At 42.5% G+C, this 13,255-nt stretch overlaps 1 protein-coding gene across 10 annotated transcripts in view; it reads right to left on the bottom strand.

Annotated features, from left to right (window-relative positions):
• Positions 1–13,255, bottom strand: part of LOC120533165 (NACHT, LRR and PYD domains-containing protein 3-like) — a 113,470-nt gene that overhangs the window by 22,126 nt on the left and 78,089 nt on the right. For all 10 annotated transcript variants that reach the window (XM_039759875.1, XM_039759873.1, XM_039759874.1 and 7 more), the window contains 2 exons: positions 7,228–7,293; positions 5,442–7,149 (listed from right to left, as the gene is read on the bottom strand). In XM_039759875.1, the coding sequence (XP_039615809.1) occupies positions 5,442–7,149; positions 7,228–7,293 (1,774 nt within the window). The remainder of the gene's footprint in view (positions 1–5,441; positions 7,150–7,227; positions 7,294–13,255) is intronic.

Raw genomic sequence — 13,255 nt, 5'->3', positions numbered from 1 at the left:
AATTCGGTTTTGTTCAGCTCTTTGGAACCGTTGCTTTTTATCTGTGCACTCGCACGTCAGTTCCGTGAGCCGCTCGGTGTACATGCATCGAAGGTTCCCAGCTGTGCTGGTGCCATCTCGTGCTATGTCCGTGGCTGTATTTAATGTTACCTTAGTCCTGGCACTTAAAACTTTCTCTCGCAGTTTAAGCTGAGTTTGTGTCAAACACCACCCTGACCATCTCATCTTCCTCTGCATAAGCACAGTCCTTCACCCGTGAATATTTACCCGTGGCAGTTTGCTATTGGATTGCCGCTGACGGACGGCCTTATATAGGCAGGCACTAAATTACAAGCAGCGCAGCCTGTCTATGAACTTAATTTAAAGTGTAGGTTTACATCGTGCTTTGTTTCAGTAGCAGAACTCATGAATATGGTTGTATATGTCACTTTCGCTTCGCTTCTTATTGTTTAGCTGCCTTCTCAATTATATAATGCATGTTTTCTTCAAGCGCTTTTTAGGTCTTCTATGTACTGCGTGATTACGTGGGAGGCGTGATGATGTCACATGAAACTCCGCCCCCACGGCATTGAAGCTCATCTCCATTACAGTAAATGGAGAAAAACTGCTTCCAGTTATGACCATTACGCGTAGAATTCCGATATAAAACCTGCCCAACTTTTGTAAGGAAGCTGTAAGGAATGAACCTGCCAAATTTCAGCCTTCCACCCACACGGGAAGTTGGAGAATTAGTGATGAGTGAGTGAGTGAGTGAGTGAGTGAGGGCTTTGCCTTTTATTAGTATAGATTGACATTGACATTTTACTGGTGGGCTGTGGATTACTTGCGTTACACTGTTGCAGAGGAAAAAATAAAAATACATGTAAGTGTAGAAATATACAGTAAATGAACCTTTGTGAAGCAACATTCCTTGTTTTCCACACTAGAAAATGTTAGGAAAAAATCAGCTGTTTATAGCGAGTTTCATGTTTTACAATTGCAAAATCACATAAACAAACTTCAGCATCAGTTCTGCGAAACCACATACAAAGTTAAACTCTCTGAGATAACAACAAAAGGATATGATTAACGTGGAGCAGATGATATTATTTATCTGGACTTTCAGAAAGCATTTGATAAGGTGCCACGTCAGAGGTTGGGCATCAAACTAAAAGAAGAGTGAGTTCAGGGTGATGGGTGCAGAATTGGCTCAGACACAGGAAGCAGAGGGTGATGGTGCGAGAAACCTCAGAATTGGTGGATGTTAAGAGCGGTGACAAGCTGGGGTCAGTGCTAGGGCCACTGCGATTTATATTTATATATATATATATATATATATATATATATATATATATATATATATATATATATTGTGAACTGGGACCCGGACACAGGCAGACGGACAACATAGTTCCATCACACACCGTTTATTATACAACAATATTTACAAATTGTGCTCACGTGCACCCCCAGTGCCTCTTGCACCGTTCCCCCAACTGTCCAGGCCACACAAGTCCAATGCCTTTCTCCTGGCCGCCTCCGTCCTCTCTCCAGCTCTGTCCTCTTCCACCCGACATCCACTGCCGACTGGAGGACGGCCCCTTATATAGGGCACCCGGATGGGCTCCAGCTGCTTCCCGGCAATCAGTCATAGCCACACCCCAGTGTGGCGGAAGTGTCGGCTGTGCACCTGGAAACTGTCCGGGTGTCCCCTGTCGTCTTCCCCCAAGCACTTCCTGGTGTGGCGGAAGTGCTGGGCTCCAGGGATATGCAGGTATTGGGGCGCCGCCTGGCGGTGGCCACGGGTCCCTACAGGGCTGGGCTTTCAAGCCCTGTACCCAAGGCCCCCAACATAACCAGGACGGACGCCCCCTCGCGGTCTGGAGGAGACACTATATATAGTGACAGATAGGGGGCGCTATTGCTCCCTTGAACCCTTGTCCAAGTCGCCAGACACCAGATAAAAGTCCAAAAGTTGACTTTATTCGTAAACAACAGTGCACAAACCACCCTCTCATCCACAATACTCATTAAACACTACAATAATTCTCAATACTCAATCCACCACTCCCAGACACGTTGCCACCCTTCCACCCAGCTCAGCTTTACGTCTGGGGATTTCCCATAGTCCTTTATAGTCCCTGACTCGGAAGTGTTTCCAATCCTTCAGTCCATGATTCCTTATCACTTCTGGGTCAGATAAAAAGTCCTTTTCTTCATCCCGGAAGTACGTCACGTTTGCTGTCGCTTTGCCTATGACGCACTTTCGGGTTATAAGGCACATATGACTGTATGGGCCTCCCTGTAGCGTTTTCTGTTGGTCCCTGGGGTATCCGATAAATCTTCAATTCTCTCTCTGAAATACGTAATATCTTCGGCAGAATCCATTTCATTGGCAGTAGTAAGCATTTTTCTAATTAATTCTCGTGTTATCGATTCACCAATCAGTAACTAGAGGGCGTGTTAGAGCCCACCCTCTCGACTTTGATGAGTGAAAGTGACAGTTTTATTTCAAGTCGTATTTCATGACGGTTTGCAGGAATGTTACGGACAAAATGAAATAAATAAATAAGCAACGAAAAACATATTTCGTGACACATTTATTTATTTATGCTCTCATTTCATGACATATTTATTTATTAAGGCTCTCATTTCATGACACATTTCACAGTACTTTTATTTATTTACGCATTTATTTATTTATTTCATTTTGTCCGAAATATTCCTCCATATATACCAAGGTCAAAACCAGAATATCAAAAGGAGACAGAAGCTGTGAATGTAATGGGCAAAACAAGAATGAAGATCAAGGACCAAAGGCAATACCAAAACTCTTCAAATCTGACTAACACTAAGAAAGGATTCTGTTTGTAAGATTTCTCTCTCCAGGTGAGTATTGAACATGTCATTCACAGCCATATTTATACCAGAATTGTTCGAATGTGACAAGGTGCAGGTTAAAGGTAAGGTTTTGAAGATCCTGCTAAGAACAACAATGATGTATGGAGTTGAGACATGAGCAGTAAAGGGTATGCAGCAGGAGAAGAAGTTAGATATGGTAGAAATGAGAATGTTGAGATGGATGAGTGGAGATACAAAAAAAGTACAGAATAAGAAATGAGATAATCAAAAAGGTACAACAAAAGTGTCTCCCCTCATCGCATGTCCATACTGTCTTGTAGATTTGAGGTGGCAATTTCTGCAGAATTTTCTTTCTTGTTTGAGACAGTATGGACATGTGATGAGGAGACCAATGAAGATGTGGGCAAAAGAGTGATGGGAGTAGAAATACAGGGGAAGACAAAGCAAGAGGCCAAAAGCAGAGGTGGATGGATAAAGTAAAAAGATCTGAAGGAAAAGGGTCTGACTGGAGAGGAGGTGCAGGACCGAGTGGTATGGAGAAGGTGGATCAAGCACATGAGCCCCACATAGAAGTGGGAAAAGATGAAGAGGAAGTTCTAATGTGACAAGTGGCAATGAGCACAATGGTGACCTTTATTGTGGTAAACAAACAAATAATATTAGCCAACCTGCGGCGTACCATACGCCGCATAATCAGGCCAGTTTTTTAATGATTTTTTAAGCACAGGGAGAAAATTAACATTTGAAAAATCGGTAATGTAATAAATCAGCAAGAAAAGCAACATTGTAACAATGCACGGAACGAACCAACACACAATCGTCTGTGACTGAAAACTGGCGGACCGCCATCGCTCATGTGCCCACCTCCAACTCGTCACTTGTGTCGTTGTCGTCTTTGCACAGTCCAGATGCACCCGTGACTCACGTAGACTTTCCGTGTTCCTGCAGGAGCATCTAAGACGACGCACGTTTGTCACGGATGCGAATAGCTGTATGTAGCGTGTAAAACAGTTTGCGATGGTGCACACGGTCGTGCGTCATAACCGAAAACTCAGTTTTCAAAGACTGCTTACTTCATTGTGTTTTAACCTCAGTTGTAAAGGGTTGTTTTAAGGATCCCATGGGATACACCTGCAAAACCGTTTTACGCTGCATATGGCGATTCACCTCCGCGAGAAACATGCCTCTATGAACAGTCAAGGTGGCTCGGAGGTGCCAGGAGTTGGTGGGCGTGGCTCCTTCCTGCGTGTGCCATAGGTGTCTTACTTGTCCAATTGTATCCGGCTGCTTAGTGAATCCACGCCCCTTCCGGCGTGCTTTCCATGGTTGTCTTGCCTTAGTGAATTATATATGTAGATGCTAAATAAAATCAAAACCATCAAAATCATGTTTAACTGAACAATTATGACATTTTGGGAATCTATTTGATTCAAAAACTTCCCAAGAGGTTTAGGCCAAAGTAAATACAAGTTTATAACAAACAAGAAAAAAGTGAAAGAGGACATTATTCATGCCAGAGACATTTAAGAGAAGCTTCACATCAATAAGCAACAAACCAAAAATCACTATGTCAGAAAACAATCGAGTCTGGCCTGTGACAAAAATTAACCTGGAGAAGTTGGCCATAACAGCCTACTTTCTTTTAATGCAGTTTGGATACAATACAAAACTAGTACTATGGTCAAAATCATCAAGTGAATAAGGAAATTTTATCAAGATGATAACAGAGGCAAGAAATGAATCAAAGTAAAACCTTGGTCTTCAGAGTACTGCTGGGTCATGTCTTACTAAATCAATATTTTGACAAACTCCTCAATACTTAACCTATTAACATACAGTACAACATTATACTGAATGATGAGTGCTGATAAAGGTCACTTTGGGATGCCTCACTTACGCCAGTGTCACATAAGAGAAGGATACTAATCCTAACCTTGGTCTTAATCATTAATCAGATCTGTGAGATCTACTCTCCTAAAATGTGGATCAATTGAGGAAGGTCTAAAACAGCACGCTACTGATGGAGTGTCATATAAATCTCAGTGTGCACTGCAGAAGTGCCATTGTTTCCTGTATTGTCGAGGCAGAACTCTGTTACATCTTCCATGTATGGAACACAGTGAATTTAGTGAATCTAATAAAATCCCACTATGCAGACAGTGGCACTGACCAGAAAGCAGGAGACAGAGTTGGAGGTGGCAGAGTTAAAGATGCTAAGATTTGCATTGGGTGTGACAAGGATGGACAGGATTAGAAATGAGGCCATTAGAGGGTCAGCTCAGGTTGGACAGTTTGGAGACAAAGTCAGAGAGACGAGATTGTGTTGGTTTAGACATGTGCAGAGGAGAGATGCTGGGTATATTGGGAAAAGGACATTAAAGATAGAGCTCCCAGGAAAGAGGAAAAGAGGAAGGCCTAAGAGGAGGTTTATGGATGTGGTGAGAGAGGACATGCAGGTGATGGGTGTAACAGAACAAGATGCAGAAGACAGAAATATATAGAAGAAGATGATCCGCTGTGGCAGCCCCTAATGGGCGCAGCCAAAAGAAGAAGATATTTACAAACAGTAAATCTAAATTCATGAAAGTTATGTTACTCACTTCACATGTGTACAATGGCCAAGGCCAGGCTCCAGTCTCCTGATGCACTCTGGGCTAAGATTCGAGTATGACAGGTTAAGTTCCTGAAGTTCTCCACAGCAGCTGATAACGGAGCCCAGCACAGCACAGTCCAGAGGAGATAACGTTGTGTTTCTAAAGTCCATATTTAAATCCTTCCCAGTGGCGTCTCTGATTAAATTCTTATTCTGAGTCTCATAGAGCCACTGACAAACTTGCAAAGCTTCAGTTTTATTTCTGTTTTGTAAAGCTCTCTCAGCTTTCTGCTTGATCCACTCCAGTATCTGCTTTGCAGTCTTCCTTTTTAAATCCCCCAGAATTACCCCAAGTGTTTCAAAAATAAAAGGTCTGGCTAATCCTGCCAAGAATCGAGTGAAAATCTCAAACCGGCCATCTTTACAGGAGTCCAGATTCTCAATCAACACTTCAATATCCATTGGTGGATCAAGATAAAAAGAGCAGGCAGCCATGAACTCCTGTAGGGTAAGGTGGAAGAATGTGTATGTTGTGTGTTCCAGAGTGCTTTCTCTCTGCAGGATTTCCTTCATGAACCCTGAGAGGAATGGAGAAGAAAGGTCTGATTGGAGACCAAAGGTAGACATCTCAAACTTATCATAAAACACAAGAACTCTGTTGGCCACTCCATGATAGGCCATCTTTCCCAGTTTCACCAGTATTCCTCGTTGGTCATCAGCTTCTCTCCTGTGCTTCGTGAGGATGTTCTCAAGGAACATCACAAAGAGTTCAGTGACAGTTCTGGGAGTGACTCCTCGCTCTTCTTCAGATGTCATAAAATGTTTCTGCAGCACAGAGCACATAATCCAGCAGTACGAGGGGTTGAAGCACATGGTGTAAAGGATGGCATTCTCCTCCACGTACTGAAAAGCCTGCTTACCCAGATCAGTGTCACCAAAGAACTTCTTAAAGTACACCAGCCTTTGTTCAGGGAAAAAACCCAAAATCTCTGCAAATCTATCAACTTTCTTCATGTCCAGAGACTCCAGAGCTGTTGGTCTGCTTGTGATCAAAATTGAACAGCCCTTTAGTAAGATCCCACTGATTAGGCTGGTGACCAAGACATGGACAGGAAAGAAGTCCTCTGGGTCTGAGCAGAACTGCTCCCGTGTGAAGTCCAGCTTGTGTCTGTACTCATCTAGTCCATCAAAAATAAATAGGAGATGTTCAGGCTTCTTCAGGATTTCTATCAGTTTTGGATTATTGAGATATTTATAGTGCCTTACGATTAGTCTGGTTAGAGGCATCTGGGGCTCCTTCTCATTGTCCAGAAAGTTGAGATCCTTGAATCTAAACAGAAACACAAATGAAAACCTCTGATACTGAGTACCACTGGTCCAATCAAACATTACTTTCTGGACCATGGTGGTTTTTCCAATCCCAGCCACTCCACTGACCACTACAACATATGGGGGAGTTTTATGTCCAGGACTCCTTCTGAAAAGCTGCTCAGTCCAGATTCTCTCACATTTCTCCTTTGCCCGCTCCTCCACCAGCTCTGCATGAGTCCTCCCAGTCTTCTCAAGTTCATGGTGTGTCTCATTAAAGGTTCTTCTGTAATGACTAATTACAATCAGCTCTGTGTATCGAGTCTCAAAGCCCACAGCTCTGGTGTAAGGATCCTCCAGGGATCCTGTGGATTCAAACCCCTCCATTCTGTGTTTCTCACGGAGGCCTGGCAGTCATAAAAAGAACAAATTTAGAAACAGGACCAGAGGGAATGCTGACCAGTGACATGAGAAAAGTAGATTACCTTTAATTTGAGGGCAAAGTGGAGGGGGTTTGAGACTGAAGCGAATCTCCTCCAAGAGGTGTAATCCTGGAGAAACAGGAATAGAAGCAAAGGGAATAAGCAGAACAGTGACAGAAGCATTACAAAAAACAGAGAAACATTTACTTTGAGAATACTACACACTATAAAATGTCAACCACACTTTCATTGTATTAGGCCCCTGACCTTCCATCTTGTGGACAGTGAGGCTGCATGACAGCTTAATGTGGCTTTCCCAGGTCAAGTCTGATTGGGCCATCAGGCAACTGTTTGTAATGTAACACGGGGACACAGCTGGAAATTTATTAAGGGTACATTTCACACAAACATTAAGAAGTTTTTCTTTACACAACGAATGATAGACACTTGGAATAAGTGACCAAGTAGTGTGGTAGACAGTAGGAGTTTAGGGACTTTCAAAACTTGACTTGATGTTACTTTAGAAGAAAAAAGTGGATAGGGCTGGTGAGCTTTGTTGGGCTGAATGGTCTGTTCTCGTCTACATTGTTCTAATGTAGGAGGGCGATGAATTCAGTAATAATAGCAACATATTTTATTTCAAGGCGCCTTTCTAAACACCCAAGGAGATAATAAAATCATAAAACCAAAAAAACCATGTATGTACACATACACATACATATACTGTATCTATGGAACTGAAAATACAGCAATAAGAATGCAGCCTAAGGTTATGTAGTGTAAGCTAATCTAAATAGGTGGGATTTGAAAATAGGTAGGGAATCTGTGTCCTGAATGCTTTGTGGTAGTGAGGTCCAGAGACGAAGAGCACTTCGACTAAATGCCCAGGAACCCATGCTGATCAGGCATGTGGCGGGGGTTAGCGATGAGAAGACCAGATGTAGAGGACCTAAGAGTGTAGTTAGGTGTATAACTATAATGGAGCAAGGTTATGAAATGCTTTGAAGGTAGTGTAGTTAGGTGTATAACTATAATGGAGCAAGGTTATGAAATGCTTTGAAGGTAAGTAGGAGAATTTTAAAATCAATGCAAAATTTTACAGGAAGCCAATGAATTTGTTTAAGAGATGAGGGAGACCAAAGAGAACATAATTACAATAATCAATGCGGGAAGTGACCAATGCATAAGTAAGGATGGCGGTCGGAGGCATGCAATGTAATAGAGATACACATGACCGTGTAACATTATTCATAAGGGATTCAAAAGACCGAGTATTATCAAAGATAACTCCCCAAACACTTAACCTGAGGCCAGGCATAGACAGATGTACCTTCAATGTAAAGCAAAAAAACATTAGATTTTAATAAAGCAGACTTGAGCCAATGAGGCAAATCTCTGTCGTACAGCTACTGATTTGGAGAAAATTAGAAGAAAACCAAGACTGTACCTCAAATAGACAGTCATTGAGGCAAGGAGGAGGAAGGACAGAGATGGGCTTTGTAGATATATAGAGCTGAGTATCATATGCGTAACAATGAAAATCAATTCCAAATTTCTTAAAAATACCACCTTAGAGGGAGCACATATATTAAAAACAGCAAAAGGCCAAGCACCGATCCCTGAGGAACACCACTAGTGACGGTGATTGAGAGTTTTTAAGATGAACAAATGGAGTACGATTAGACAGTATGAAGTAAACCATATAAAAGTAGTATCAGTAATGCCAATGGCAGTTAACCAATTCAACAAAACAGTATGTGAGACAGTATCAAAGGGAGCACTCAGATTGAGTAGCACAAGGATTGTTAAAAGCCCAACATAAGCAGCCACTAACAGGTCATTAACCCAACCACAGGGGATGCACAATCCAGTGTGTTTCTTTGTGCCGGTCCCAAGCCCAGATAAATGGCAAGGGTTACATCAGGAAGGGCATCTGGTGTAAAATTTTGCCAAATCAACATGCGGACACAATACACACATTTCCAAACCGGGTCGGTCAATGCCCAGGTTAACCATGGCCACCACCAAATGGGTGGAGTAAGAGTGTCAAGATTGATTTGTAACTGGCAGTTATCAACAAGAGTGAAAGGGAAGGTCTACAGGACGGTAGTGAGACCTGCTATATGGGTTGGAGACGGTGGCACTGACCAGAAAGCAGGAGACAGAGCTGGAGGTGGCAGAGTTAAAGATGCTAAGATTTGCATTGGGTGTGACGAGGATGGACAGGATTAGAAATGAGGACATTAGAGGGTCAGCTCAAGCTGGAGAGTTGGGACACAAAGTCAGAGAGGAGGGATTGCATTGGTTTGGACATGTGGAGAGGAGAGATGCTGAGCATATTGGGAGAAGGATGCTAAGGATAGGAGTAGCATCCACTTGCAGAGCCACAGCACCATACGTCACCGCAGTTGTAGACCCGCAGTTACAGTCCCGGAAGTGACGTCTCCGTCGTTTCAGGACTAACCTTGTGAAATTACTTTTGGAAGGTTTCGGCAGGTCTCAGCAAAGCCCGGAAAGTAACGTCGGGTGAAGGACCCTTTCAGAAGTTAAGCGATAACAATGAGAAGGGAAAAAAGTACATCAAACCAAATAATACACATCATTGTGAAGTTCAGAGGGTTTCTGCCATCACGTTGTGTCATACATCAAACTAAACAATACGGATTGTTTCTGTGAAATACACCATTAATATTTAAGTTGTGTTCGGGTCTGTGGGAACCATTTAACATGTCGACAAAATTAAAATCATCAAGATCTGTGTTAATTGAAAACAGTTTTTCGTTTACATTCATGAAACAAAATTTACAATATAATTATGTTTGGACCACGTTAGAGTTTAGTAAAACATTAATAATAAAAGTGATTACATTTTTTACAATGTACTATGCACATGTGCAATATTGTTCTAAACCAATTTAGAATAAACATTTAAGCCAATCTAATATTTTTAAACATGTATGTGAAGAAAACGGCAATACATATTCTACACTGAATTATGCTATATATTAATTGCCTTATATATAACTGCTCTAGTTTTTGTCACTTATTATAAATGATGGGCCATCAAAAGAAATAAAAGTACTAATAAGAACACAATTTATTTACATAGCACCCTTCCTATGCCCAAAATTCAGAAGGAACAACAGGACCTATAAAACAACATTGGCTACAAATGATATTTTCACTAAATAAAGATAAATACAGGATATACAAAACATTCAAATAGAATAAAAGACAATAATTCAGACTAAAATACAGCATATAATACTATAAAAAAATCTTGAACAAATAGCATAAATTGTGATGAAAATGCAAACCCTGAGTACCTGGACAGATAGAGGGGGTAAACTGAAAAAAAGGGGCAGAATGTCAGGTCTGTTTAATGTCTTCTTAAACGAATGAGTTAAAAACAAATGAATGGAGTCAGCTGATCTTATTACTTTAGGGAGGTCATTCCACAGTCAGGGCGCTATACAGCTGAAGGCCCTGCTGTCACCCACAGAGTGCAGGTTAGTGGAGCACAGAATGAGAGGACCTTAGTGGGCAGGTCAAGAACAGAATTTGATTTTCAGTCCTGTAAGACACAGGGAGCAGTGAAGGTGCAGCAGGACGGTGTGATGTGCTCGCTGTTGGAGGTCCGTGTCAGGACTGTTGCAGTTGAGTTTTGAATCAGCTGGAGCTGTGATACTGTATAAGATTATATTATTATAAAATTAAGATAATTTAATTATTACATTATAAATTAAGGCATGAGGGTTGTCTTGGACATGACATAAGCTACATAGTGTCTGACAGTGGGACCAAGGATTTCATCCCAATACCTAATAAACCTCAGTATGTGCGTCTCGGGAGCTGCAGGTCTGACATTGTAGTCAGCAACACAGGAGCGCGGCAGGGGACTGTACTTTCTCATGTCCTATTCAGCCTACATACATTGGACTTCCAATACAACTCAAAGTCCTGCCACGTGCAAAGGTTAGCTGATGACACTGCTATTGTGGGCTGCATCAGGAGTGGGCAGGAGGAGTATAGGAACCTAATCAAGGACTTTGTTAAATGGTGCGACTCAATCCACCTACACCTGAACACCAGCAAAACCAAAGAGCTGGTGGTGGATTTTAGGAGGCCCAGGCCCCTCATGGACCCCGTGATAGCCACCGTGTGCAGAGGGTACAGACCTATAAATACCTGGGAGTGCAGCTGGATGATAAATTGGACTGGACTGCCAATACTGATACTCTGTGCAAGGGAGGACAGAGCCGACTATACTTCCTTAGAAGGCTGGCGTCCTTCAACATCTGCAATAAGATGCTTCAGATGTTCTATCAGACGGTTGTGGCGAGCGCCCTCTTCTACGCAGTGGTGTGCTGGGGAGGCAGCATAAAGAAGAGGGACACCTCACGCCTGGACAAACTGGTGAGAAAGGCAGGCTTTATTGTAGGCACGGAGCTGGACAGTTTGATATCTGTGGCAGAGTGATGGGCGCTGAGCAGGCTCCTGTCAATCATGGAAAATCCACGGCATCCACTAAACAGTATCCTCTCCAGACAGAGGAGCAGCTTCAGCGACAGACTGCTGTCACCGTCCTGCTCCACTGACAGACTGAGGAGATCGTTTCTCCCCCACACTATGCGACTCTTCAGTTCCACCTGGGGGTGTAAATGTTAACATTATACAAAGTTATTGTCTGTTATACCAGCATTTTTATCACTCTTTAATTTAATATTGTTCTTTATGTATGCTGCTGCTGGAGTATGTGAATTTCCCCTTGGGATTAATAAAGTGTGTGTGTGTCTGTCTGTCTATCTATCTAATGGCAGTCGAGGTGCCATTGTTTAGCCTGTAGAGGTCGGTGCGTCCCTCCATGGATATGCCTCCCCAGACCATCACTGACCCACCACCAAACCGGACATGCTGAACGATGTTCTCCACGGCTACTCCAGACCCTTTCACGTCTGTCACATGGCTCAGGGTGAACCTGCTCTCATCTGTAAAAAGCACAGGGCACCAGTGGTGGACCTGCTAATTGTGGTATTCTATGGAAAATGCCAAGCAAGCTCCACGGGGCCCAATAGAGAATGTCGGGCCTTCAGGCCACCCTCATGGAGTCTGTTTCTTTTTGTCAGAGGTCAGAGACATTCATACCAGTGGTCTGCCTGCTGGCGGTAATTTTGTAGGCTCTGGCAGTGCTCATTCTGTTCCCCCGGTCCTCCTGATGAGATAAGGACCTTCTCTGGCCCTGTCCAGCTCTCCTAGAGTAACTGCCTGTCTCCTGGAATCTCCTACATGCCCTGGAGACTGTGCTGGGAGACACAGCAAACCTTCTGGTAATGCCACGTATTGATGTAACGTCCTGGAGAAGTTGGACTACCTGTGTCACCTCTGTAGGGTCCAGGTATGGCCTCACGCTACCAGTAGTGACACTGACTGTAGCCAAATGCAAAACGAGTGACAAAACAGATGAGGAGGGAAAAATGTCAGTGGCCTCCCTCCACCTGTTAAACCATTCATTCCTGTTTTGGGGGTCGTCTCATTGTTGCCCCTCTAGTGCACCAAAGCAGCTGAAACTGATGAACAAGCCCCTCTGCTACTTAACTTACCTAATCAATAGCCCAGAAGTGTCATTGACTTGATGCTATACTCGGATTAAAAAGGGTTCCTTTAATTTTTTTGAGCAGTATATTTTAATGTAATATTATGGTTTTATAAGTCACTACACAAATTACTGAAATACACTCAATGATAGATTTAGATAGCCCCCCACTTCAGTCCTTCACAAATGCAGTAGTTTACAAACATCATATTTTAATTTCTCTCTGAGAAGCATGAAAAATAATTGTGTTGAATCTCAACTTATGATTACATTTTTGTTACGTATTGAGGGAGATTTTTTTTTTTAAAATCAGATGGTCACTTTATTTTAACAAGCAATGTAAATAACCTGTTTACTCTTTACCCTCAGATCACATTTGATTTGTTTATCAAGCAGAACTGAATATTTTCATTTTCTACACAATACTGTAATAACTGTACAGTTCACTCAGTGAGACACACAAACACACTCACTATGCATACAAACTACAAGTGCCAT

Source organism: Polypterus senegalus, chromosome 8, assembly GCF_016835505.1.
Source record: "Polypterus senegalus isolate Bchr_013 chromosome 8, ASM1683550v1, whole genome shotgun sequence".
Taxonomy (NCBI): domain Eukaryota; kingdom Metazoa; phylum Chordata; class Cladistia; order Polypteriformes; family Polypteridae; genus Polypterus; species Polypterus senegalus.
The sequence above is the reverse complement of the archived record's forward strand: the minus strand, read 5'-3'. Positions and strand labels throughout refer to the sequence as shown.